The 24516-nt window shown below is 41.0% G+C and overlaps 2 protein-coding genes across 2 annotated transcripts; both read left to right on the top strand.

Moving 5' to 3' along the window:
• The first annotated feature begins 1308 nt into the window (after nucleotides 1-1308).
• cdk8 (cyclin dependent kinase 8) lies at nucleotides 1309-10522 on the top strand. Its single transcript, XM_086151317.1, has 13 exons — nucleotides 1309-1736; nucleotides 3300-3375; nucleotides 4044-4154; nucleotides 4844-4984; nucleotides 5610-5667; nucleotides 5751-5882; nucleotides 5994-6137; nucleotides 6913-6982; nucleotides 7134-7206; nucleotides 7315-7412; nucleotides 7577-7655; nucleotides 8966-9124; nucleotides 9485-10522. Exons 1-13 carry the CDS (start codon nucleotides 1609-1611, stop codon nucleotides 9608-9610), a joined length of 1395 nt encoding a protein of 464 aa, XP_086007443.1. The 5' UTR covers nucleotides 1309-1608; the 3' UTR covers nucleotides 9611-10522.
• Nucleotides 10523-11687: 1165 nt separating this feature from the next.
• wasf3b (WASP family member 3b) lies at nucleotides 11688-24029 on the top strand. Its single transcript, XM_086151314.1, has 9 exons — nucleotides 11688-11783; nucleotides 17061-17218; nucleotides 18993-19127; nucleotides 19348-19501; nucleotides 21000-21117; nucleotides 21249-21430; nucleotides 21739-22008; nucleotides 22453-22763; nucleotides 23154-24029. Exons 2-9 carry the CDS (start codon nucleotides 17086-17088, stop codon nucleotides 23309-23311), a joined length of 1461 nt encoding a protein of 486 aa, XP_086007440.1. The 5' UTR covers nucleotides 11688-11783; nucleotides 17061-17085; the 3' UTR covers nucleotides 23312-24029.
• Nucleotides 24030-24516: the final 487 nt, after the last annotated feature.

Genomic DNA, 24516 nt, shown 5'->3' with positions numbered 1-24516 from the left:
TGAAACCGCGTCTCTGGCTACATTCGTTCCTAGGTAGCAAAATATCTGCAAAATAACCAGACACGGAGTACCAAAATTACATCTAAATGAAGAGATGGGATTTTTTTTTAATGTTTGATATTATACATTGAATAGACCACGCTTATTCAAATACTTACATTTTGAGATGTAATTTAACAGGGGATAAGCAGGACGCTTGTTTTGAAATACTCAGGCATCACCCCCAAACCTGATGACCTCAGATGAGAAACATTGTGGATTTACTTTGCAGTCTGAATCCTTCTTGTCATATTGTAATCGCTGTGATTGACATGACTTTTGTAGTGCAGAAATTTAACACGGTGCCAGCATTTGTGATCATACATGTGTCATACAAACTCACCACACTGCATATCCAACCTCATCAGTTTGTTTGCGCTGCATTTGTAATCCCTTCATTAACAACTAAGTGGAGTTTCTTAAATGTTACCCGTTGCCTGGCAAAGCATGCCTCCCCAAGTTACTCCCAGGGGATGGAATTAGTTGCAAGACAATATTTCCTTAGACGCGAATCCTTTTCTTCTATTCCCCTAAAGGAAATATTGACTTGCTTTTTTTCCTCTAACTGAAAGGGATTGGCATGGGCTGTGATGTGTGTGTCTGAGATGTAACCCTATATTCTTTTATGACTTCTCATTTTTTTCACTTTTATGTATTGTTTTGGTTCCATTAATTGACTTTTAATGTGAAACTAATATTGATGTATTTTTGACCAAGGTGACTGTATTGTATGAAATATTCCATATCTTAATAAGCATTTGAGGGTGAATGAAACAAAGAAAAAGATACTTACAGTCAAACAAAGCAACCGAACTGCCAATCTATGATTGTGACAATTGTTTCTATCTCATCTATTTCATCTATTTGTTACGAAATGTCAAACCTTTTCATCATAACGTCGGAAATACTGAGGATCTTGTGTGCCAATTCAAGGCAATTTAATCAACAGCTTTTATTATACCATGAATATAATTTCAACAATTTCCTTCGGGATTTATAAAGTTGTTCTCATCTCATCTCAATATTGAATTCAATGCAAATATATCCTTGTGTATGTGAGTCCTTAATGGAAAAAAGAGAGGGTTTAATCCAACTGTAAATGCATACATTCATTTAACTTCGGAAAAGACACGTTTAATCTCTCATTTCTGCGAGCACGAAATTACACGTGGAGTAGACTGCTTTCCCATTTATTCTGTGCTTCTTTCTCTGCGGCAGGGCGAGCTTTACGACCTTTTTGCGACAGTGCCGTGCGTAAATACGCCGTCGTTACCGAGTGAAGTGCGTCTCTTTGGAGCAGATACCGGCTGGGAGAAACGCAGTAACAAGAGAAGGGGGGGCGATACACTTCACGCTCATATCCCACCTGGATTATATCACAGCACCAAACGTGTCCGCTGGTACATTAAATTTGAGCCATAAAGTCGATGTGGAGCGAAGGAAGACAGAGAGCCACGCTGGGGAAGGCAACTAGCTGAATTACCAAGACGAGCTCGTCGGAGTAGCCTAGTTGCCTCCCAAGCGACGAAAGAAAGGAGGGGATACTTCCAACCCAAACAGTGGTTGAAAATGGACTATGATTTCAAAGTGAAGCTGACCGGAGAAAGAGAGCGCGTCGAAGACCTGTTTGAATACGAAGGATGCAAAGTGGGAAGAGGCACCTACGGTCATGTATACAAGGCGAAGAGAAAAGATGGGTGAGTTGGTGACCGGCAAGGCCTCTAGCCAGTAAACCCTGCGCAAGCCCCCTCCCTCTCTCATATAAATTATAATGACTCCTTATTTGTTTATTAATTCTACTTCAGGGCTAGAATTGTACGATCCTGACTCGGAAGGTACATTGCAGAGATACAAAAGATCGTTGTCAGTGACGCGGACAGATATACCTGTGTAGATTTCAAGATTATACGGTGTTTAAGCCTGTCATGTTCACAGACATATGGTTGTCCTCTGTGCCTGAGACTTCCGATGATCGCTGTTGGATCGTTTGGAGGAATCTATGTTGCACAAAGTTGATTCTGAAGATAATCGATTGCTTTGTGTTTCACTTAAAGTGATTTGGGGATGACACAGAGAGGCAGCAACACCTGTTGTCTATCTCTGAGGGATTGGGAAGAGATGTCGTCCATTATCGAGCTTAAAATTAGCAGATGTTCAACATTTGATATGCTATTTACTGCTATTGTCAACTCTAAGTTTTTCTCAGTTGACATATGTATAATACAATAGTAATAACAAAATTAAATCATGCACTGACATCAAATGAATTGGATAAGATGTCTGTAGCAAAACACCACCTGTCCACCAGAAGCTCCTAAAGAAGATGTTAAAATACATAGAATAGGTAGCATTGAGGAAAAACCCACAATCTACAAATAATCATGTGTTGTTGTCATTGCTCAACTTGGTGTGAATTGGTTTTATTCTTAAGTATTTTTTTTAATCTTTTAAAATATTCTTATTTGATTCACATGGGTACATATTTGATGTTTTGGTATGTTTCTTTTAATTCATGCTGTTTGGCTAGGCTGATATTTTGGATGGATGACATCAAAATTCAGTGTCAGCTGAAATGACAGATAGCTGTGAAAACTGATGTGCAACAAAGGTTCCGCCACTCGGTCTGTGGTGTAGCCATAAGATCCCAAAGCCACCAGGATGCCACTCATCTTCAGTCCTCAGCTGGTTTTCTCTGTTTTTTTCAATTGTGTGCCTAATAGAATCTGTGTAACAGGCTTAAAGTTTGTTTGGCTCAAACTTGGAGAGAGCTGCAGGCATCTTGAGCTACCAGGCTCATACCAGACACAGTATCACTTCCCGGATATAGTGGCAGCCAGAATGATACAAATGAGCCCCAAAGTGTTTAAAGATGTGTGTGCACACTTTAGAAGACTACTCATTATGAGACCGTGTGAGCTCATTTGTGCTGCAGCAATTGAATGGGGCCTGAGCAGGCACAAAGCATGGGTTTATGGGATGATTTAGGCCAGGGGGAGGGAGGGGTTGTAACCAATTCATTCGCTGCTCTGTGTGTCCCTTGCCAGTAGCCAGACAGGGCCTGTTTCCTTTCCTCCACTATTGTTTTGAGCCTCAGAGGTGAGCTTGATTACACCAATCTTGAGGTAATGCAACTCTGCCTCTTCTCAGGGTCTCAGTGCCAGCTGCCAAGTGCCCTCCTTTATGTTCCTGTGCAGACAGCCTTCGGGGGGGGGGCTCCCAGTCTGGTCCAGTGTTGATGCTCCCTTTCTCTCTGTTTATAGGAAGGATGATAAGGACTACGCCCTCAAGCAGATTGAAGGCACTGGCATCTCCATGTCAGCCTGCAGAGAGATTGCAGTAAGAGCTACTTTGCTTTTTGCATACCTTTGTTTGGTCTCTACTAATTGCTGTTATGCCATTCCTACTTGGTTTATTGAATAGTCCAGTCACCTTTCTTTACAAAGTAGCTTTGGATAAATCAGCTGCACTCATTAAAAAAAAACAACTAATTAAGACAGTATTAGTTCTGACGATTGCAGGTTAAGTTCTGGTGGCCAGCACTGATTCTTTAGTGTGGAGTTTGCACGTTCACCCCTCTCTTGTCCAGCAGCCTGCCCAAGTCCAAAGGCTACCCGAAGAGTGGTGTGATTGAGAGAGCGAATGGTTGTATGTCTATATATGGCCCTGTGATTGACTGGTGACTGGTGCGGTTTTCCTGCAAGAAAACCTGTTCTAAATGAATGAATGAATGAATGAATGAATGAAGAACTAACACGTTTAACAATACGAGAAAAAAATTGGTTGAATTATTTACCGCGGAACAAACATTCATTCTGGAACAGAAGTGTGGAGAGAATGAATGTCAAACCATCTTTACGTCAACAGAAGGGCAACCTTCTACATTTCTTACACATGTTTATACCACTGTGGTATTCAGTACATCTTTCACAAAGTACTTAGTATTGATCGGTCATTTGTCACTCGTGATTTGTAACAGCTTCTTCAAATTTGTATATATTTTGCAGCTGCTGAGAGAGCTGAAGCACCCAAATGTCATCTCACTGCAGAAGGTTTTCCTGTCACATGCAGACCGTAAAGTATGGCTGCTCTTTGACTATGCGGAACATGATCTCTGGGTAAAATTCACAAGTGTGCGCGTGCACACACGCACACACGCACACACGCACGCACACACACACACACACACACACACACACACACACATACACACACACGCACACACAACTTGAACTTCATTCTGTGTCTTTTCAGATATATTGCAATGTAATCGGTTGAAAATAGGAAAGCGCAATAACAACATTTTCAGGATTTATTTTGGGAAAAACATACAGCAGATTTCCACCCATTACTGTGAGTGCATTGTTAGGGTTGTAAAATTTGTAGATTTGACTATAAACTTTACTTAAGTCGGCCATTCTCATGCCAGATGGTGTTTGTGCACATATGCAAACATTTTTCTCCTTTTTTGGATTATACACTCACAATTTCTATGGGAGAGGGCAAACTGTTGCTAATCGTTTCATTAAAGCCCCCACAAGGATTCTGTATTTCTACTCAAACCTCTGCTGCATCACAGTTGGCACTTTCAGATGGCAGGGTATCAGAACTGAGCTGCTCTTAGTTCTGCTGCAGAGTTGTAGCCGTCACATTCTCCTCACAAGTGAAATAGAAACACATGTGACAAACATCAGTATTACTCATCTTGCCTGTAGCATATGCTGACATACATGACCAATCGCATGATAATTAATCATCCATAGTACATGTAAACCAAACTGACTATCACACATTTTTCCCCCTGTAGCACATTATTAAGTTCCACAGAGCGTCCAAGGCCAACAAGAAGCCACTTCAGCTTCCTAGAGGAATGGTCAAGTCCCTTCTCTATCAGATCCTAGATGGCATCCATTACCTCCATGCAAATTGGGTCCTGCACAGAGACCTTGTAAGAGGACTGGGGAAAGGGGGGGTAAAGACATTGTTTTTGTAGATAAGCAATTAGGGTTCATGTTCATTTCCATGTTTAGCATAACACTTCATATTAACATAAAAAATTCCTATTTTATACATTTATGGTAACTGTGTTCCATCTTGTGCAAAAACGTGCAATTATAGTTATTATAGTCCAATATGAATTATGTATTAAAAATACAGAATGTCTAATATATAATATAAATATTATCTTGAAGTAGACATGCCATTGCAGATTTGAAAATTTGCAAAGTATTAGCCACACACATTCTCCAATCACACTGAGCATTTAAAGTGTTTTTTTAATAGGTCAATTTCCAGGTTTTTCCTTAAGATGTGAATCTATGAAAGTTCTCAACATCTTGTGTTAGTAAGATGTTTTGCACCTTCTACAAACAGAGCATATGTGGTTAAAAGTATAGTGTTTTGACTAGTTAGCAGTGTTGAAAAGTATTAAATTTTTGCGGTCCATTTAATTTGTATTTATTGTGACTTGCAGTAAGCGTGTCATTTCCACTAGAGGGCAGCAAAACAACTTTGTTTGCATGCAATGTCAGACAGGAAGTTCAAATCTTATGTATTTGTCTTTTTTCCAACAGAAGCCAGCCAACATTTTAGTAATGGGGGAAGGGCCAGAGAGGGGTAGAGTAAAAATTGGTATGTGTTTCTACAATTAAAGTTCCATTTTTTCTGCCACTTGGGTTGTGGTTTCATTACTCACCACTATATTTATTGTGCAGCTGACATGGGATTTGCCCGTCTCTTCAATTCACCACTGAAGCCTTTAGCCGATCTCGACCCGGTGGTGGTCACTTTCTGGTACAGAGCACCTGAACTACTGCTGGGGGCTCGGCATTACACCAAAGCCATTGGTGAGACATGTGCAACAGTTCACATCCAAGCCTCCCCTTATTTGCCAGCAAGAGCAGTCAGCTTTACTCACATTGGTGACAGCTCTGGCATATGATCCATCTTTATTTCAGACATCTGGGCGATTGGCTGCATCTTTGCAGAGCTGCTGACATCTGAGCCCATATTCCACTGTCGCCAGGAGGACATCAAAACTAGTAACCCATACCACCATGACCAACTGGACCGGATCTTTAACGTCATGGGCTTCCCTGCTGGTAAGGACCTGACAATTTTTCTATGAAACTACTAATTTGTTACCAGATTTTAAGCAGTGATGAAGTCATTCTGTCTGTGCTCTGTTTTTTTTTTTTACCATCCCTGTTCCAGGAATCTTTTTTTTTTTTGTTGCTACATGGTATATTGACTATGAATCAAAACTTATATTGATAACTGCTATTCTCAGAGCTATAAACAGATACATGTTTGCGGGGTGTGCAGCTCACTGTGTATACATATGTTTCTGTTTTTGTCTTTCTGCGTTACTTTTTTGTGAGAACAATTTGCCTTACAGAGCATACTATTTCCCATTGGTATGCCTTAGTTTGTAGAAACTAACCTAATGTGGCCTATGGGCTCTGAACGTCAGTGAGGCCAAGTCATGAACTAAGAAATTTTACAGGGCTGTATTTGGGACTGTATTTCCCTGTTCACTGAGTCTTCCCCTGGTTTCTCTTGCTCTTCCGTCTCTGCTGATCTTGTTACATAATTCACCGCTCAGAAGTGTTTAGTTTTGCTCCAGTGGCAAAATAGATCTTTGGACATTTAGGACTGGGAGCCATTCTAAATGAAAAAACAAAGTTACAACAGTAAACATACCAAAGGACAAGCTGTCACTCAGTAGAAGTGATTTCAGTGGATTTGGATTTTAAGTAATGTATTTTTGTTTTGACTCTAAACAAAAAAGCACACTGTAGTTGCTGCAACTTCATGTCTGGATATGGTAACATTATAAAATTATGTCTTTATCTCGTCATTCTGTTATTTTGGCAGATAAAGACTGGGAGGACATCAAAAAGATGCCAGAGCACTCCACACTGATGAAAGACTTTAGAAGGAACACGTGAGTCTACAGAGCTTTGCTGTCCCATTTTTCTTAAAGGTTTAGAGCAAATGCAAATGGAAGTGTTGTATTTTCAGTCTAAAAATACACATTGCATTATACAGAATTTCTCCTGTCGTGTCTAACGTGACATGCTCCATTATTTTCACAGTTACACAAACTGCAGCCTTATAAAGTACATGGAAAAACACAAAGTCAAGCCAGACAGTAAAGCATTCCACTTGGTGAGTTGTGTTCACTGTGGAGCGGTTAATACTGGTTTGATAGTCTTTGGCATCGTCATGATCCTATTCACGACATCTTGTTTAACGCAAACATTTTGCAAATTAAAGCTGCAGAAGCTGTTGACCATGGACCCCATCCGTAGAATCACATCTGAGCAGGCCATGCAGGACCCCTATTTTTTAGAGGAGCCCTTGCCAACCTCTGAGTGAGTGACACACATATTTACCCACAGTGCATTTCCAGCATGATTATCAAGTGAAATTAAAGCAAACTTTAGCTGTGATCTCATGACTGGGGCTTCTCTAATACGAGTCATAGGAGTGAATCTTCAGTGTTCAGTGTGTTCAGGTGTCTTTGCCTTTTTTTCAGTGTTTTTGCGGGCTGTCAGATTCCCTATCCAAAGAGGGAGTTTCTTACAGAGGAGGAACCAGAGGACAAGGCGGACAAAGTAAGATTTAATCATTCAAAGCAACAATATGCTCCACTATCCCTGAAACTGACAGCTTTGCTCTCATTTCAATGCTACAATGACATTTGACATTGGACAATAACATTTAATTTTATCCAAAGTAAGGTTATTAAAAACATTCTAAATTGGAATTAATGTAAATTTAGTATTTCACATAGTAGTATGCGAAATTGTGTTGATGTAAGCAAGGATGACCTTACTATCAGACTGCTCGCCTGTGGACACATGAGTCTACAAATGTCATATTTAAAAAGAACATAAAGGTATAATTCTTTTCCAGTTTTGACAGGAAAAGCAGCTGTGTAACAGACATGGAAAATGTTTTTTTAATATTTTTAATCATACATAACTATATATTTTGGAATATGGAATATTGGCACTAATAAGGATTTCACAATGTGAACTTTATGATTTATTATCTTAACTGCTTGTGCTGCCTGTTCACGGTCCACATGCCTTACTATTCATATGAATGCTGATATGAAAACAAATATGACAGAAACAATAAACTAGCACTTTAAACAAAGTACTGTTTTCCTCAGTCCCTGTTTATGTAAAGAGATAAAGGAACAAAAATTAAAAAAATACTATTAAGGATAAAAAGGGGATAGAATTGTAAAATTTGCATTAGTTAAAATTGAAACATTCTTCCAGTTTGTGGAGTTGATTTCTTTTTGTTGTTTGACGCAAAAAACAACTAATTTACTTTCTGCAAGAGGGCTTTTACCCACTGAACAACAATTATAGTTTTTATATATTTCTCTGTAGGAGTATTGAGTAGCCAAAGTTTCCAACAAGGTAAATTTAGCAAGAGGACTTTTTCATCCCATTTCCAACATTTCTTGGCAGACAACACTTGTGAAAGTACTGCTTTTATAAGCTATCCACCCACTGCTGTGGGCCCAGCTTGACACTCAATCAAATTATGTTAGAATACAGTTTTACATTCCCCATCATCTTATTAACAGGTCTAGATGTGCCAATAAAATTTGTTTCCAAATTTAAGAAGCATTTCAGATGTTTATAGATATTAATGATTATGCCCATCAGTTGACAGCCATAGTTGATCTTTTTATTTATTCAGAATGTTATTCAGAATGTTTATTCAGTTTCTGTTTGCTAAGTTATGATGTGGAAATGACAATTTGATGATGCTCGATCCCGCCGATCTGTGTTTTTCTCACAATCCCGTACCCAGGACTGTGAGGTTTGAGGATCTCTTGCTATTCATGTATAATTCTCAGTTCTTCTATTCATCTTTCTATGTATCTTTCTGGTTTGAATTTTAGAAGAACCAGCAGCAGCAACAGGGAAACAACCACACAAACGGGGCAGGGCACACTGGCAACACTGACAACAGCCATGCCCAGGGTCCACCTCTGAAGAAAGTGCGGGTTGTCCCGCCCACCACTACCTCAGGCGGCCTCATCATGACCTCAGACTACCAGGTAAGCCCCCCCCCCCCTTTCTCAAAACCACATGCAGTCAGTGCATCTAGTTCTGTAAGTGCACAGGGAAATGGTAAAAAGCAATAGAATATTATGGAAATGTAAAAAATTGATCATTTTCGTTCTTTTGAGTTTTATTACTGACGTTAATCGGTCAGTAATTCTAATAAATAACAACCCTCATTGCATGATTGACTGATTTTTGTGGTCAAAGTATTTACAAGGTTTTCAACTCCAATACATGGTTATAAATATATGTCTTTTTCAGCCTATAAATGATAGGTCAGCAGTCCCGCAAGAAGCTTGGATGAAAATTACATTTTTAAAACTCAATAAAATGTGATGACGTTCTTCCCGCAGCGCTCCAACCCACATGCTGCCTACCAGAACCCTGGACCAAGCACATCACTGCCCCAAAGCAGCATGGGATATTCCTCTACCTCCCAACAGCCGCCCCAGTACTCCCACCAGACCCACCGCTACTGAGACACTGCTCCCATACACATACACACTCATACACACACACTTGCACACATAAACACACAAAGCCCTCTTAACCCCTGTCTGATAGAATGTACTGAGGGACGTGGGGTTCTCTTGCAACAAACCCCCTACCCTGGAGGGCACCTTTTCTGCAGCAGTCCATTAGGCCAGATTGACAACAGTCTGCGCTTCTTCAACATAATAAACCATAAACTAAGTATTAGAAACACTGAAACAAAACAAAACTTGATGAGTAAAACACAAGGGGGAAGGACAAGAATGATGGATTCGACGGCCTCCATGACCCTGCTTCACTTACTCAAGTATGATTAAACCAGCCAAGAGAAGATGGCTCGGTTTGGGTGCGACACGTTTAAATTTCTAGTGCCACCTCTTCTTCTCCATCTGTCTCTACATCCCACCCCTGCCAGTTAACCTCTTCCGGTCAAAGCTTGGATGAGACTGAAAGCTGCTATGTGACTGCCAGCATTGACAGAGTCCCTGTCCGCCTGTCCTCCTATTTGTCTGTCTGTCTGTTTTCTGTGTGTCTGGCCCTGTGAGGGCTTCAGCTGAGGACTAAACTGAGCTGCTGTGAAGCATGCTGGGAGGATGTGGAGCCCCCACAGCTGTGGTGTTGAGGGTTTTTGTTCAAAAAGGACAAAAAAACAATCACAAAAAAAGATTTTAGTAGTTTCTAATTTAATCTGTTTTCATGGTTTTGTTCTCATGGCAAGTGTGTCAAAGCAGTTTGCACTGGCTGAGTGCTCAGCTGCTGTACACTTTGGGCAAGCCTTACAACATGATGATAAAACCAACCAGTCGCATGGAGGATGGCAGATGGAAATGCATTGTACTGTATTGTATTGAAATATTTTACAAGAAGCAAGTATCCTGACAATAAAGTGGAAACATTCATATTGTTTATGTGTAGCATGTATTTCACTTCAACAATTTAAGTACTAATGGGTGCATTTTGAAGGTCATATTCGATGCGTGTCTTTGCACCGACATCCAAATTGAATTTTACAGATTGGACATTAGAATATGATAGTATTATGATTATTATTTTATAATATTTTAATGTGCCATTTTTTTAAGCGATTACAGATATAATTTGATTATATGCTTAATTCAGAGGATGATAGATTTCTATAAGACTCAGAGAGGGTCTTATAGTATGTACAAATCTAACTTAAAAAAATAAGTAAATACGGGTTTAAAAGAAAAAGGTAAAACCAGATTTAAAGTACGATATCTTTTGATATATAATCGCCAGTTGTATGGTCTATTGTGACACTGAAAACTCACCAAAATTAACTCTGTCAATAGACTGGTTAAAGTCTTGAATGCTCTGCTTTCTTTATGATGTCACAAATGTGAACATTGGGTATTCATGACTAAATCAATTATATATAGCGAACTGGCAACTCAACTGCAGATGCATGCTGTGGCTTCCCCCCTGCCCAAGAATAGAAATACATTTTCAATGGTGAAACTGGTACCCTTTCTAATGTGCTAAACTCTGTACAATCCACAGAATATGTCTGCACCCTTTGTTCTTCTGGTGCCAGTCATTCATTAGGTTGCTGTCGGCAGTAAACACCTGGAAAGTCTATGTGTATCAAATCCTGTCATTGAGCCTTCCTGCTGGGATGCTGGCCCAGCTATTTCAGTCTGTTATACAATAGTATCAGCATCTCTGCCTCGAGCCAGATACAAGTCCAGTGGTTCTCTCAGTAGCAATAACAGTTTAGGCCCGATTGAAATATATTTTTATGTCTACCGAACCACCAAGGGCTTCAAAATATCATTAAAGGCCGAATGGTGTTGACTTAAGCCCCAGCCCAGTGCCATTAAAAAAACACCCTTTAAGCTTGGCAGCGACGCCCAATCACAACCCCGCCCTCTCATTAACAACGCCGTGCCCGAGCCGAGGAGTGTCCCTGTCGCTCATTCGTATCGGTAGATTTAATTGGGTCCTGTGAATGTCAATCATCTGTTAAATCCCCCTGTCGGACATGTGATTTGTGGACGTGACGAGTGGGCGGAGCTCAGTTCTCAAAGGATTTTTCTCCGGAGTGGCCAGACGGGCCGGGGGACATAGGATGGCAGCGCTAACAGGAGTATCTAACGGGACATGCGGACGGACTGATTTCTTCTAATATTTCAAGTACTGGTAAGGAATTTTTCAATACTTTCTGCAACACATTTCAACGCCCCTTATTAAAATAGAGAAGTCTGTGACCATCTCAGTTGCCTGTAGTCTTATTTGTCTAAACTAATAAGTGTACCACTGGACGAAGCTAGCTAGACCCAGTGGTCAGTCGGAGCGGACCCCCACTAGGGGATAATACACGCACATTCATTTTAGCCGAAATGTACCTTAAACATTGTCTGTTTTCCGTTTGCGAGATAACTTTAAAGGGGTTTTAATCATCACATCGTTTCTTTGGGATTTTATCACTTCGGTACCCAGTCAGAAATCTGCTTGTTTTTGTTGTAGAGGGGTGAAATTCACGGGAATCAAGTGGATGAGCAGATGTGGGTCAGTCCATCAGATACGGGAAGCGACGGTGCGGAACACTGATTGATCGCGGTTGCTAATAGTTAGCGCGCGTGCGCGTGCGTGCATGTGTCACCCTGTGGGTGAGAGATAAAAAAAGAGTGTGAAGGGATAATGTGAAAAGGTTGAGGCATGAAACTGCAAAAACACGGTGTGATTGTAAGCATAACGTTCACGTGATTACATTCCAATAGCAACTAAGTATTCTGGAATCCACCTAATAAAATACATTTTTTTTATCGGAGTTGTTGGCATTTATCATGACTTTGGAAAGATATAGCTGATATGTGGAATTGCAGTTGTTCATTTTCCATGCACAGAAAGGCACCCTTTGTTGAATCCAAAGAGAAAAGGAAAAACAAAGCAGACAACCGTCTTAACGGATTGTAATGAATAAACTGATTAGCTAACTAATGAGCCAACAATTATGTGATCTACGTCTATCCCCATTAGGCTCATATTGATGTGAATCAACATGTCCAACACTGAGTTAATTTTGATTTCCACACATTCCGCAGGCAATAATTGTAATAATTATGAGCAGAGCATATTCCTGAACGCTTTCTCTTGAAATATGTCAAATGTATTCAAAATCACATGATACACTTCAGTTCTCCTTTGTTCCACTTTAATTCAAAGTCTTCTAATTATATAATAAAAATGTATCCTTTATTATTCCTGTTGGGGAAATTCATTCTCTGCAATTAACCCATCATGGATGAACCATGAGCAGTAGGCTGCTGTCCACCAGCGCCAGTGGAGCAGCTAGGGGTTCATTGTCTTGCTCAACAACACTTTGACACACTAGGAGGAGACGGGAATTGAACCAGGTATGTTTGGTTCTAAAGACGATTGCTCCACCTCCTGGGCCGCGCCCCCCTAGATAATGTATATATTCACTGGCATTTTTCTTTACTTAAACACTTCTTGGAATTACTAATTATTCAAGCAGTAAAAAAATAAATGGAATTGTTTTTCATAGATATCCATTCACTCAAGTAACAGGAAGATAGTGGGGGTGCCTAGCCTACTCTACCCAGGATAGATTTACCTCACATTCACTCTGAGTAGTTTCACCACAGGTGCCTCATAGTGATAGGAGGATAAGGAAGGCACTCCTGGTGTAGATGCAGCGCACAGCAGAATTTTGACATCATATTTAGGGCAGTGTGACCTGACGTAATCCAACCTGCATTATTCATGACATCAGAACAAGCAAAACAGCCTGCAACAGAGGAAGCTGTACTCAGCTCATAAATTCATAATGACACCCCTCTCAGATCTTAATGGACTTCTCACATTGAAGTAAAGCCTCGTCCCTGTGTGTAGACATTCTGTCGGAGCCGTTTTTCAACCTTACTGTCACCCCTTAGATGATCAAAAACATTCCCGGGCCTGCTGATGGAGTTGTTAACATGCACCATGAAGATATTTGAGAGGCTACCTGGTGTGTTTATGTGTGCTTTTTACATGTGTGAGTCCTTCCAGTGCTGCCCTTTCTCAAGTTGCAGTACAAGTGTTTAGACTTCACTCTCGCTTTTTTGTACCCACCTCATCTTGGATGAGAGGAGGATGAGAGGAGGATGAAGAAGGACCGACCATGCTTCATGCTCTCCTGGGGGGGGGGGATAAAGAAGGTCGGAGAGGAGGAGGAGGAGGGGTGCGGATGCATGGAGCGCCGGAGCTGTTGCCGTGTGAACGGAGCACTATTGTCCTGGGAACCTTTCAGTGGCTTCCCCGAGGTCTCTTTTTTTCTACCCTCCCCCCACCCAATACGCTCTTTCCCCCTCACAGACTGGCACAAGACTCACACACAAAATACTTCATCCGACTCTTAATGCTACACACTCTCGCGCACACAGTCTCATTCACGTTCTCCTCAGACACTCTTACCCTTCGTTTTCACAGATCCTCCGTTTCCTCCACTTTCCCCGTATTTCTCACAAGCAGACGAGACCCATTCCTCCTCCCTTCCTCCCACAGTAGCTCATTATTTTGCCTCATTGATGTGATTGTCATGTCAGCAAGCCAGTCAAATAAAAACATGCAATCTTCTCATTTGCCTCAGTGCACTCTGCTCCAAGAGAAGCGTCGCTAAAATCTTTACTCACACTTCTACATACATGCTGTAGCGTTACACCGAACAAGTGTGCTTTGTGGTGCCACACGATGGTGTAATTTTCCCCTTTGTTTTCTCCTATTGGTGTGAGGCTGTCAGGGCTTGCAGGGGGTCTCTTGCTGAGAAAATGGGGCCAGATGAGGCCTCTGCTGGTGAGAATTGGCCTCAGTGAACACAAGTGTCTCTTCTCTCCCCCTCATAATTACACCCTTTTCCTGTCTGGATAGCAATCCACAATTTTTTGTTTTGTATTGAAGGTTAAATTGTGTATATCCGTCTAGTCACTCACAAAATACTTCAGAATATGCATTGATTAAGGCCACTTAGATGATTTACATTTAGTTGCTTTCTGTGGGATTACAAAAACCTATTTTTCCCATATAACCTGTAATGATGTAATTACCAAAGAATATGTCTGGTAAGGAGCATGTATCGAGCATGTTTTTAAGTCTTGTCACCTATTACTCGTTTTCTTTCACGTCTGTTTGATGTGGGTCCCTGGTTAGGCCATAAAAAAAAGAAACAAACCTAATAACACAAATCCATATTATGAATGCAGTGTATGATTGGTGTTGATAAAAATTGCATTTGAAAAGTTCAAATGAAATGATAACAGGTTTTCCATCAGCGGATGTGTTGGTTCTCCTGGTTGTGACTTGAGCTATAGCTGCATTGTTCTGTTCATCGTTAGGACAGGAAGGTGAGATGTACCACAGGAAGGTCGAAGAATCAGGAACCGGACTTAGGCCACAAAAACAGGAAGCAGGAAGAATTGCTGATAAGATGGCTGCTGTGATGCACACTGGGATTTCTCCTGCTTTCTAATTGTCTATAGTCCTCTAAATAGAGATGTCTGTCCAGAGCATTACACATTCATTTTAGTAAACCAAACTCAAAGTCGTCATGATGTCAACCAAAACCTGTAAGTGTATTGTGTGTCTTTGGATTTAAAAAGATGATTCCTATTTGACGTTGAGTTCAACACCATATGTGGCATTTGTCTGGCAATATTCATGAATCTCTGTTTGTGTCAGGATTCCAGCTGGGCCAGTGACAAGCTAGCCTGGGATTAGCTGGCACGTTGTGTCTTCCTATCCCTAATGCCTTAATCTCTCTGCTGGTCACCACAAGACTTCTGCCGTTTGGACACTGTTGGTCATCAATGTTGCATGCTTCATGTTTTCTGATAAAGTATTATATGTATAGCATTTTGATTTTAATAGTGATATCTCTCATAATTTGTCCATTCTGCATGCCATGAAATGTGAGACTCTAATGTCACATTTGGGACACACACTGAAAATGGTGTTTGTGGACCAAATACATGTACACTACACAGTCTCATACAATTGCACTGTACACAATATCACAATATGTTGAGATGTTACATTGTGACACTGTTATCAAGTACTTTCCAAATGAATGCTACTTCTGAAAAGAAATTAAAATCTATTTATTCAGCTCCCTGAAAGGTAATATATTTAACACTACAACGAGCCATGTTGTCAGAATTAGTTTCAGTTACATACACATTATCTGGATATAAAATAGATGACCAAGCAACATTTCACTGGTGGTTTGAAACAAACATTAGAATTCAAATAATATATCAATGATGTTTTATTCTTTGCAATAAAATATCTTAAACAATATCCCTTTTTTGTCTTTAAATGTGAAAATTTTACCCACTCCAAAGAAAGGGTTACTTGATATAGGATTTTTCAAACCAATACAAGGCAGCATGTTTCCTGAAAGTCAGCGCGGATACCCCATTTTAGGATTAAAACAATGTATCACTTTCTTGAGGGTTCAATTCAGGATCTGCCAATTGATTTGGATGCTAAAAATAAAGAGAAGGCTAGAACACTGCCAGAATTATGCTCCTCCACATGTTCGGTGCTGTTGCCGCATCATTCTTCTAGTTGTCTCACAACCCTTGGGTGGAGGCACATAGTTAGAAATAGCTCCAGATCCTATCATCGGCATTCCCCTCAGGTACTGTTATGGCAATCACCTTCATTTCTAATTTTCAATCTGAATTCTCATGTCTTCTTTTCAGATTTTAAAGGAGAAAATGTGAGAAATTTCAAACAGAACCCTAAGAGACCAGTTTATTATTTTTAATTTACAGCTGTTATAATCCTACAGTGTCAGAGAGCCTAGGGCACCAAATCCATTACTAATCAGTGTCTATGGAGGAGATTGAGTCTCAGCAGTGAAAAACAGGACTGTTGACTTTGAAAAACATATCGGTCAACTTTCCTAATAATGAAGCCAACCGTATGTAAGACAATCTGACAAGGACATTCTGCAAAAAAAGGAAACATTTCAAATATGGGAACCAAATTATAGAAATGTGTGTGTTTTGTCCTCTTATATAAGATACTTGATACTTGCTGTACTTTTTGTGGATTCTTAGAAACTTGGGATCTGACTGTTAGCATTGACCATGTTTTTATCACTCTTATGAAGTGAAGTGTGTCTTGCATGTGTGTGTGTGTGTGTGTGTGTGTGTGTGTGTGTGTGTGTGTGTGTGTGTGTGTGTGTGTGTGTGTGTGTGTGTGTGCGTGCATGTGTGTATGAGTGTGTTGCTCAAGACCAAGAGGGAATTTTCTTCTTATTTATGTGTAGAAAATAGAAATACTGAGATAAATGGTGCAATAGCTTGGTCATTCACGCCTAAACAGAGCTGTTGATTGCCAATAACAGCCCGTCTGACTGAACCGCTAGTGAAGTGCCCTAAAACAGCGTGTACTTGTATTTCCCTGCAGTTTTGTGGGGGTGCGAGGCGTCACCATGCCGCTGGTGAAGAGGAACATTGAGCCCCGTCACCTCTGCCGCGGGGAGCTCCCCGAAGGTATTGGCAGCGAGTTGGAGTGTGTGATGAACAACACACTCTCTGCCATCATCCGCCAGCTCAGCAGCCTAAGTAAGATACACTTAAAATCTAAACATCCACATACAAGACTGCACACAAAGATGGCCCATGAAGAAAATATTTGAAATACATCTCAAATGTAGAAATACAAAACAAAGCGTATGTTTATAATTTTAAAAGTGGGAGGTTTCAATATCCCCAGGCCAAGACAGTGACTTCATACTAGCTTGGGTATGACCACTGTATACACTATGTGTTACTTCTTTGTTGCAGGGCAAGATCACATGTGGTTATCAGCAGTCCCAAAGCTGTGATTGATTTGGGGATTGTCATGGTTACTTGACTTGAGGTCACTAGGCAAGCAGTGTGCTTAAGCAGCATCACATTTGTACATGGAGGGTTGACATGTAATCCTTTTAGATCACCCTGCACAAATTAACTTATCGGGACAGCTGTACGCATGTGACAGCACAGACACATTCTGTATGTGACTGTGTGAGGTGGGGGAGGGGGATCTCTGTTTGTGAGCAGAACTCTTTTCTATTGATCCTGTGCTGTAATGTGAGAGACTGGGTGATAAAGAAACCAAGGGCATTTGGCTTTTCACATTTCCATGTCCTTGACAGTCTAAGGCACCCAGGTCCTTTATTTACCCTCAGCTAAACAGGTTTTCTGTCACAAACAAACAGGGGGAAAGTTCCATCTTGTTTCCTCGTACATTCAAAATGCATCTTTCACTGTTAAGCCGTCACGTCCATTTGTTGTCTGTCTCTTGTTGGACTGAGTTCATTTGGTGGGAGTGGGCCTATCAACAGCAGCTGTGGGGGTTATATATAAATGTTGACTGAGGCCTAGAGGGGCAGCCCCACGGACTGCTTTGTGAAGGTTTTTATGGGCATATGGACCAGAGAAACCCTCGAGAGAGGTCACAGTTTACTGAGCCCAGCATGCCGGATCTCTAATTCTTCCTTCCTCTCAATATTTTTACTGCAGCCCATCCTGTCAGCAGGAGGGAGAGAAATAGCCCCTAGTACATGTTTGTGGAGGTTTTCCACAACATCTAACCCACGGTCTTTCACACTGTTAACACCATGTATTATAGTATATTGTCTTTCATGGACAACACTTTCATGGTATCTCTTCTCTTCTTGTAACGCCCCACTTCCTTACAATTTCATTCACTCTTAGCTAAATTTCCATGAGTGTGGTGTTTCTAGTTCTATTATCTGGGTGCAGTTTCACACCAAACACCTGCTTATTAACATCTCAAAGCAGAGCGAGTCCCCACATCGCAGTGTAGGATCACATCTGTGTAGTGACGTTAAAAACCAAAGCAACAGGATATCTGGTATCTATTCAAATGCCAATGGCTACTTAGTGGTGTTATGTGCATGTGTGAATTATAGTCGAGTCCAAAATAGCGACTTTGCTTCTAGTTATCTTGTTTTCTTTGCTGTGAAAGGCAAGAAATAAACTTGTTTCACAAACTAGTACAAAATAGAGCAATGCTGATGTTAAGTCGGTCTCAATATATATATAAAATAGCTGTAGACATAGTGGAGGTTTATTAAATTTGTACGACATTCGGTGGGGGCTTTGTATTGGTAGCTCTGTCCAGAAATAACAAAATATTTGTTATTTGTTTATTTGCATGCATTACTTTGTTTTAGGAGTCAAGTGAGACAAACATTTCCCGCAATTTCAGATCAACTCATATTACCATGTATTGACTGCACTTCTGCCTCAGTCTATTCCAGGATTTATGTGGCTTCAGATAATGATGCAAGTCTCCTTTTCCTCTCAATTTCTGCTACTCCCCTACCAGGTAAACATGCTGAGGACATATTTGGTGAGCTGTTTAATGAAGCCAATTCCTTCTATCTGCGTGCCAACTCCCTCCAGGACCGCATTGACCGTCTGGCAGTCAAGGTCACACAGCTGGACTCTACTGTGGAGGAAGGTGGGTCAGCCGTTTGAAGTGTGAGGGACGAAACAGAAACTTATCTGTCATGGTGGAAGTGCTGGGAATAGTGTGTTTTTTCATGCGGTAATGATTTGATCCATGTAAAACCGAGGATGTCGATGTGACAATAGTTACATTTCACATTTAGTTATTTCTTGTCAAATGCCAAATTTCTATTTGAACAATGGCTGCCTCTTTTTCTCTCTTCTAATTCAAGTATCCCTGCAAGATATCAACATGAGGAAAGCCTTCAAAAGCTCTACCACTCAGGACCAGCAGGTGGTGTCCAAGAGCAGTGTGCCTAACCCTGTGAAAGAGATGTACAATTTGAGTGATAAGCCCCCACCACTCAACATCCTATCACCTTACAGGTTGGTGCTCAGTGCACACACACTCTCAAAAAGTTTTCAATTTAAGTCACTGAAGCTAAACTTTTTCCATCAAGACCTTCCTTTTACCATTTTTCCTGTTAGGGCTTATTTCATACTCCTCAGGACTGTCAAAGGAACCACCCAATCATTTTGAAGGCTTACAGCGATTACTAGTCATACTAAACAAGCGATAATACATTTAATGGAAAGATGAGCAGTTTTTCTGTATTTGATACGTTGGGTTGTTTGCCACCAGATTCCGCTTACTGAGAAACCAATACTAGAACTACCGTCAGTTCTGACCCCTGATTGGTTTGAGTTGGTAGCATGCGGTTAAAGACCTAACAAGCCTTCAACCTCGTTCTCTTGTTATGATCTGGCACAACAATTTCCTTCGGGATTAATAAAGTTGTTCTCATCTCATCTCATTATCATGATGGTATTGTTGAAGTATTTTCTTAGTGCTTTCATGTTCATGCTTTAATGTACAAATAACAGTTTCAGCTGAAGTGAAGAACATGGACAATGTTTTCCATGCACCGCCCACAGTGAATTCAAAAGGAAAATGTCAAGTGTTGTCGACTATGATCAGAGGCAAGCCCAGCTTGATACACAATAATAGAGACGTCAGTCGCAGTGGTATCCATTTTCATGTAAACACAATCTGGCTGGACACCACTGAGGTGAAGGCTCAGTGGTCTCAGTAGTTGTGCCAGGTAGCCATTGCAGGCAGGTTGAACCTGAGTAAAAAATAAAGACCTTTAGTATGCCATGGCTCTGCAATCTTTCAAATTTACAGTGGAAGGACAATAACAACTCTGATGAAATTATTTTGATAGTTGTACTAAAACCTGTACCAAAAGCCTTCAGGTTTTTTTCTTGGTTTACAGTTGCATTTCTGGAAATTGAAAATATTTGTATCACATTGAATTCTTTATGGGTGAGACAGTCGATAGTGTTTCAGAGGTAATGCAGTACTCATAGTTCTCTGCACCATTTCAATGAGAATTTTTCTCTGAATAAAAACCTTTTTGGGGAGAATCTTTATTTAGATATTGGTGAATATCTCACTTACATCCACCAAAGCACATTTAGTGATTTTTCTTCTTTCTATTTGTCTACTGGTTTTATAAAACACTGCCAAAGTATCTTCAGTGCATTACATATTTAGCATGTTTCTCTCCGGTGGGGATTAAACTCCCAGTCCTTATTACATACTAGACTTTAGCTTCCCTGCATGCCTGCTTGTGTATTTTTTTTATCCTGCCATTTCCAGTCAGGCTGTCTCCGTGATGAAAGCGCAGGATCTCCAACATCATTTCAAGCTTGTTCTCCACTCGGCCTCTACCCCTGCAATATTTATAGCATCACATTTAATCACCTATTCAGTTCTCTTTCATCTTGTCTTTCTTGTTAGGCTTCAGCGAGGACTCATATGTCACATAGGTATATGATCAAAGAAAAGTGTTCACAGGTATAATCTCCTTGGCCTCTGTAGGGATGACCACAAGGAAGCGCTTAAGTTCTACACCGACCCCTCGTACTTTTTTGATCTATGGAAGGAAAAGATGCTGCAGGACACAGAGGACAAAAGGAAAGAAAAGAGGAAGCAAAAGGTATAATTATCACATGTTGTTACAGGTCATCTTGCCATGTTTATTGATGACGGTACCAAATGTACAGCGACAAACATGCGGGGCCTCGCTTTTTTATCCCGTTTTCTTGTCTTTGTCTCTCTTTCTCTCAGGAGCAGAGGCGTTGTGTGGATGGGACGTTGCAGAGGGAGGTGAAGAAGGTCCGAAAGGCAAGGAACCGCAGACAGGAGTGGAACATGATGGCTCTGGACAAAGAACTGAGGCCGGACCATCGACATACAATACACAGAGACAGAGGTCCCTCGTCTGAAGGCTCCATGTCGCCAGAGAACAGGTTGGTTTTCATGTTTTAATCACTAACCAACAAACGTTATATTTTATATATATGTCAGCGTTCTTCTTTTGTTTGTAATATAGATTCAACTTTTCTCAGAGAGATTTGTCAATATCGATATGTCAGCGTGATACCATTTTTTCTGAGATGTCATTGGAGCCAATTGGTCAGAGATGATGCCAGCCTTGTTATTTGTTATGTTACCTGTCGAGAGTAGAAACTGTGCAGAAGTTATGAACTTGCACTGTATGATAGCTCTTGTGTCTTGCCTTCCATGTTTCCTTTCTGCATCCGACTACCTCTATCAGGGGTCACGGCCCTGAACTGCAGCATTATCCTAATGCCATGAACCATGCCGGCCACGCCCACACCTACTCCGGTCCACCACCTAGCGTTCTAGCTGCCCAGATGGCCGCAGGACATGCCCTGCGTGGAGGTACCGACCTTGAGAACAGAGGCAGGGCCATGGCCTATCAGGGCGGGACGCTGGGGCGATCTCACCACCAAGTCCCACTCCCTCCTCCACCTGCTGAGGCCATGAATGGAGGCTCAATGCCCCTCCCACCAGTGGATTACAGGTGAGATTGCTGGCAAGTCTGCATGCCAAGTGCCAAGCATATTCTTATCTATCTGCTGTTTTTACTTCTTTCCATGTGGCTTTCCACAAAAATCTTAAGTTTCCAATAAACAGACGTGTGCATTCAGACTCTTCAGACCAACGATAAGCAACCAATGCAAACAAGTATGTTTGCATTTAGTCAATGCATGTACATTGAAAATCATCAGATGTCTCAATATGATTAGTGGCTTGCCTTGGTAATGGCAGTTTCATATAATCTTCTGTGAAATGAGGAGGCTGGACTCATGCAGGAAGTCGGACTTGTGAACTCTGAGACAGTGGTGCCACCTAGTGTTTCCATATGTCTCATGTTGATGCTGGTCACTACGATCATGAATGCTGAACGCTGAATTCACTTTTGCCTAAGCTCCTCACATCTTCTCGGATTTTGTCACCCACATAGCATGGACGGTTACGCCAACACCGGTCCGCCACCCCCACCCCCAGCCCTGCTCATCCCTTCAGCCCAAACTGCCTTTGCCTCACCTCCTGGAGGTCCGATGCCTCCTGGGCCGATGTCTGGCACTATGGGCTATGTTCCACCACCACCACCTGTATCCGGAGGCCAGGCAGCTCCACCCCCTCCTGGTCCCCCACCTCCGCCTCTTCCAGCTGGTGCTTCACACTCCACAACCCATAAGATTTCCTCTGCGCCTGTCGAGACCACAGTGGTAAACGACGCCCGCAGTGATCTGCTTGCTGCTATACGTATGGGTATGTAGAGCTTCTTATTTTTGTGCTGACATATTTTACATAACAGTAGAAAGAATCCCAGTACTATAAATAAGTATTGTACTGAAACATGAAAAATTATAGTCCTTAAACATAATGTGTAATTTAGTGTCATTCTATAAATCTAATCACATTTTCCAAAGCAATAAATTCACATTGTTATTTTTATATTAATTGGTTGAATTTCAAGCAGTAAGTATACTAATTTTTATTGCTGTTGATTATATATTTAAATGTATTTTGATAGTTCAACATCACTCTTATTCTGAAACTGCTTTGTCTAAATCAACTCTTATGGGACATTTGTATCCATCACCCAATGATGTTGAGGCTGTTTTTAAGTTGTAAAAGTCTTGTAACATTGTCTCACAGGTATCCAGCTGAAGAAGGTGCAGGAGCAGCAAGAGCAGCAGGCAAAGAGGGAACCGGTAGGAAATGACGTGGCAACCATCCTGTCCCGGCGCATCGCTGTGGAATACTCAGACTCCGAGGACGAGTCCGAGTTAGAGGACAATGATTGGTCTGATTAACGTTCGCTCTACACAAACAAACACACACACACACACACACACACACACGCACACACAAAGGAAGACAGTTATAACCGCACTCACCTGAATGAACAGCCACTACCCCACACTGACACTTTGTCGCACACTTCATTGCTGAAAACAAACAAACTTCACCTACACACACAGTCACATAAGCTGATGTGATATTGATATAAGCTGAATGGTCCAAAACTGGAAGTCTTGGGGTTGTATTCAAGCTGAATAAACACTGTAATGAGACAAGTAATATACTGTAATGCTGACCACTTAGAAACCCTCATGTCCAACATCTATCTCAAAAGCACTGTGAATAGAACCCAGTGGATGTTTCTCTACCTGTTATAACACTATAGACACCCTGTCAGGTGCTCGTTTCATGTACATTTCAGGCTTAAGAGTGTTAGAAATACTAGAAACTTTGCTCTTGAGCTAACCAATGTCTTTTTTTTAACTATCATACAATAGACGGTGAAACGAGTTATGTAGATGATTATTAACTGGAAGTGGGGAAATGAAATGGATTCTGGTTGACGCTTTAGAGGAGGTGAATTGAGAGGGCAATGTGTAAAAAAGTCCTGCAAGTGATTGAGCAGTCTGTATCTGCTGTGCAGGAATGATGGGGGGTGGGGGGGTTGTATCAAGTATATGTGTGACCTTTGTAACCTTTGACCCAGAAGAAATAAAAAAGATGACTTGAGGATCTGTCTGGTATGTGTCTTGTTCCACTGTAGTCATATGGCCATCGCTGTACCTGGCTCTAAGACTTCAGTTTCCATAGTAACAGTACAGCTAAGCAGTGAGTTGCTAGGGAAACAGAGGAGTGCTGGGTGTGGGGAGGGGATGGAGCTAGGGTGAAAATGAACAAATCAGTTTAAGCAGGAGTTTTATGCACAGCACATATTTGTTTTTAATACAAAATTAACAAGATCTCTCAATTGAGTGAACTAACCAAAGCAATAAAAAGTACAACTAACACCTTGGAAAAATAGACAACACGTTCACACAATGTTTTTACAATATCTCAGTTAAGTTAGTGCATGTTGATTATCATTTATACATTTCATTTTGCAGATACATAATTTTTTGTGCCATTTTCATCCAAAAAATAAAGTGCATTTCACATTGAAAACTACGCATACGTCGACACAAGATGCTGTTACCGTCGCGTCCCCCATCCCCAGACA

Source organism: Fistularia commersonii, chromosome 8 (genome assembly GCF_037954325.1).
Source record: "Fistularia commersonii isolate RoL2024-O1a breed Wild chromosome 8, RoL_Fcom_v1.0, whole genome shotgun sequence".
NCBI lineage: Eukaryota > Metazoa > Chordata > Actinopteri > Syngnathiformes > Fistulariidae > Fistularia > Fistularia commersonii.
The sequence above is the reverse complement of the archived record's forward strand: the minus strand, read 5'-3'. Positions and strand labels throughout refer to the sequence as shown.

Coding starts and splice junctions, on each gene's coding strand:
- wasf3b (XM_086151314.1), top strand. CDS start 17,086: ATGCCGCTGGTGAAGAGGAACATTGAGCCCCGTCACCTCTGCCGCGGG. Junction 17,219..18,992: donor CCGCCAGCTCAGCAGCCTAA/GTAAGATACACT, acceptor CTCCCCTACCAG/GTAAACATGCTGAGGACATA. Junction 19,128..19,347: donor GGACTCTACTGTGGAGGAAG/GTGGGTCAGCCG, acceptor TTCTAATTCAAG/TATCCCTGCAAGATATCAAC.
- cdk8 (XM_086151317.1), top strand. CDS start 1,609: ATGGACTATGATTTCAAAGTGAAGCTGACCGGAGAAAGAGAGCGCGTC. Junction 5,883..5,993: donor GCATTACACCAAAGCCATTG/GTGAGACATGTG, acceptor TCTTTATTTCAG/ACATCTGGGCGATTGGCTGC. Junction 7,207..7,314: donor ACAGTAAAGCATTCCACTTG/GTGAGTTGTGTT, acceptor TGCAAATTAAAG/CTGCAGAAGCTGTTGACCAT.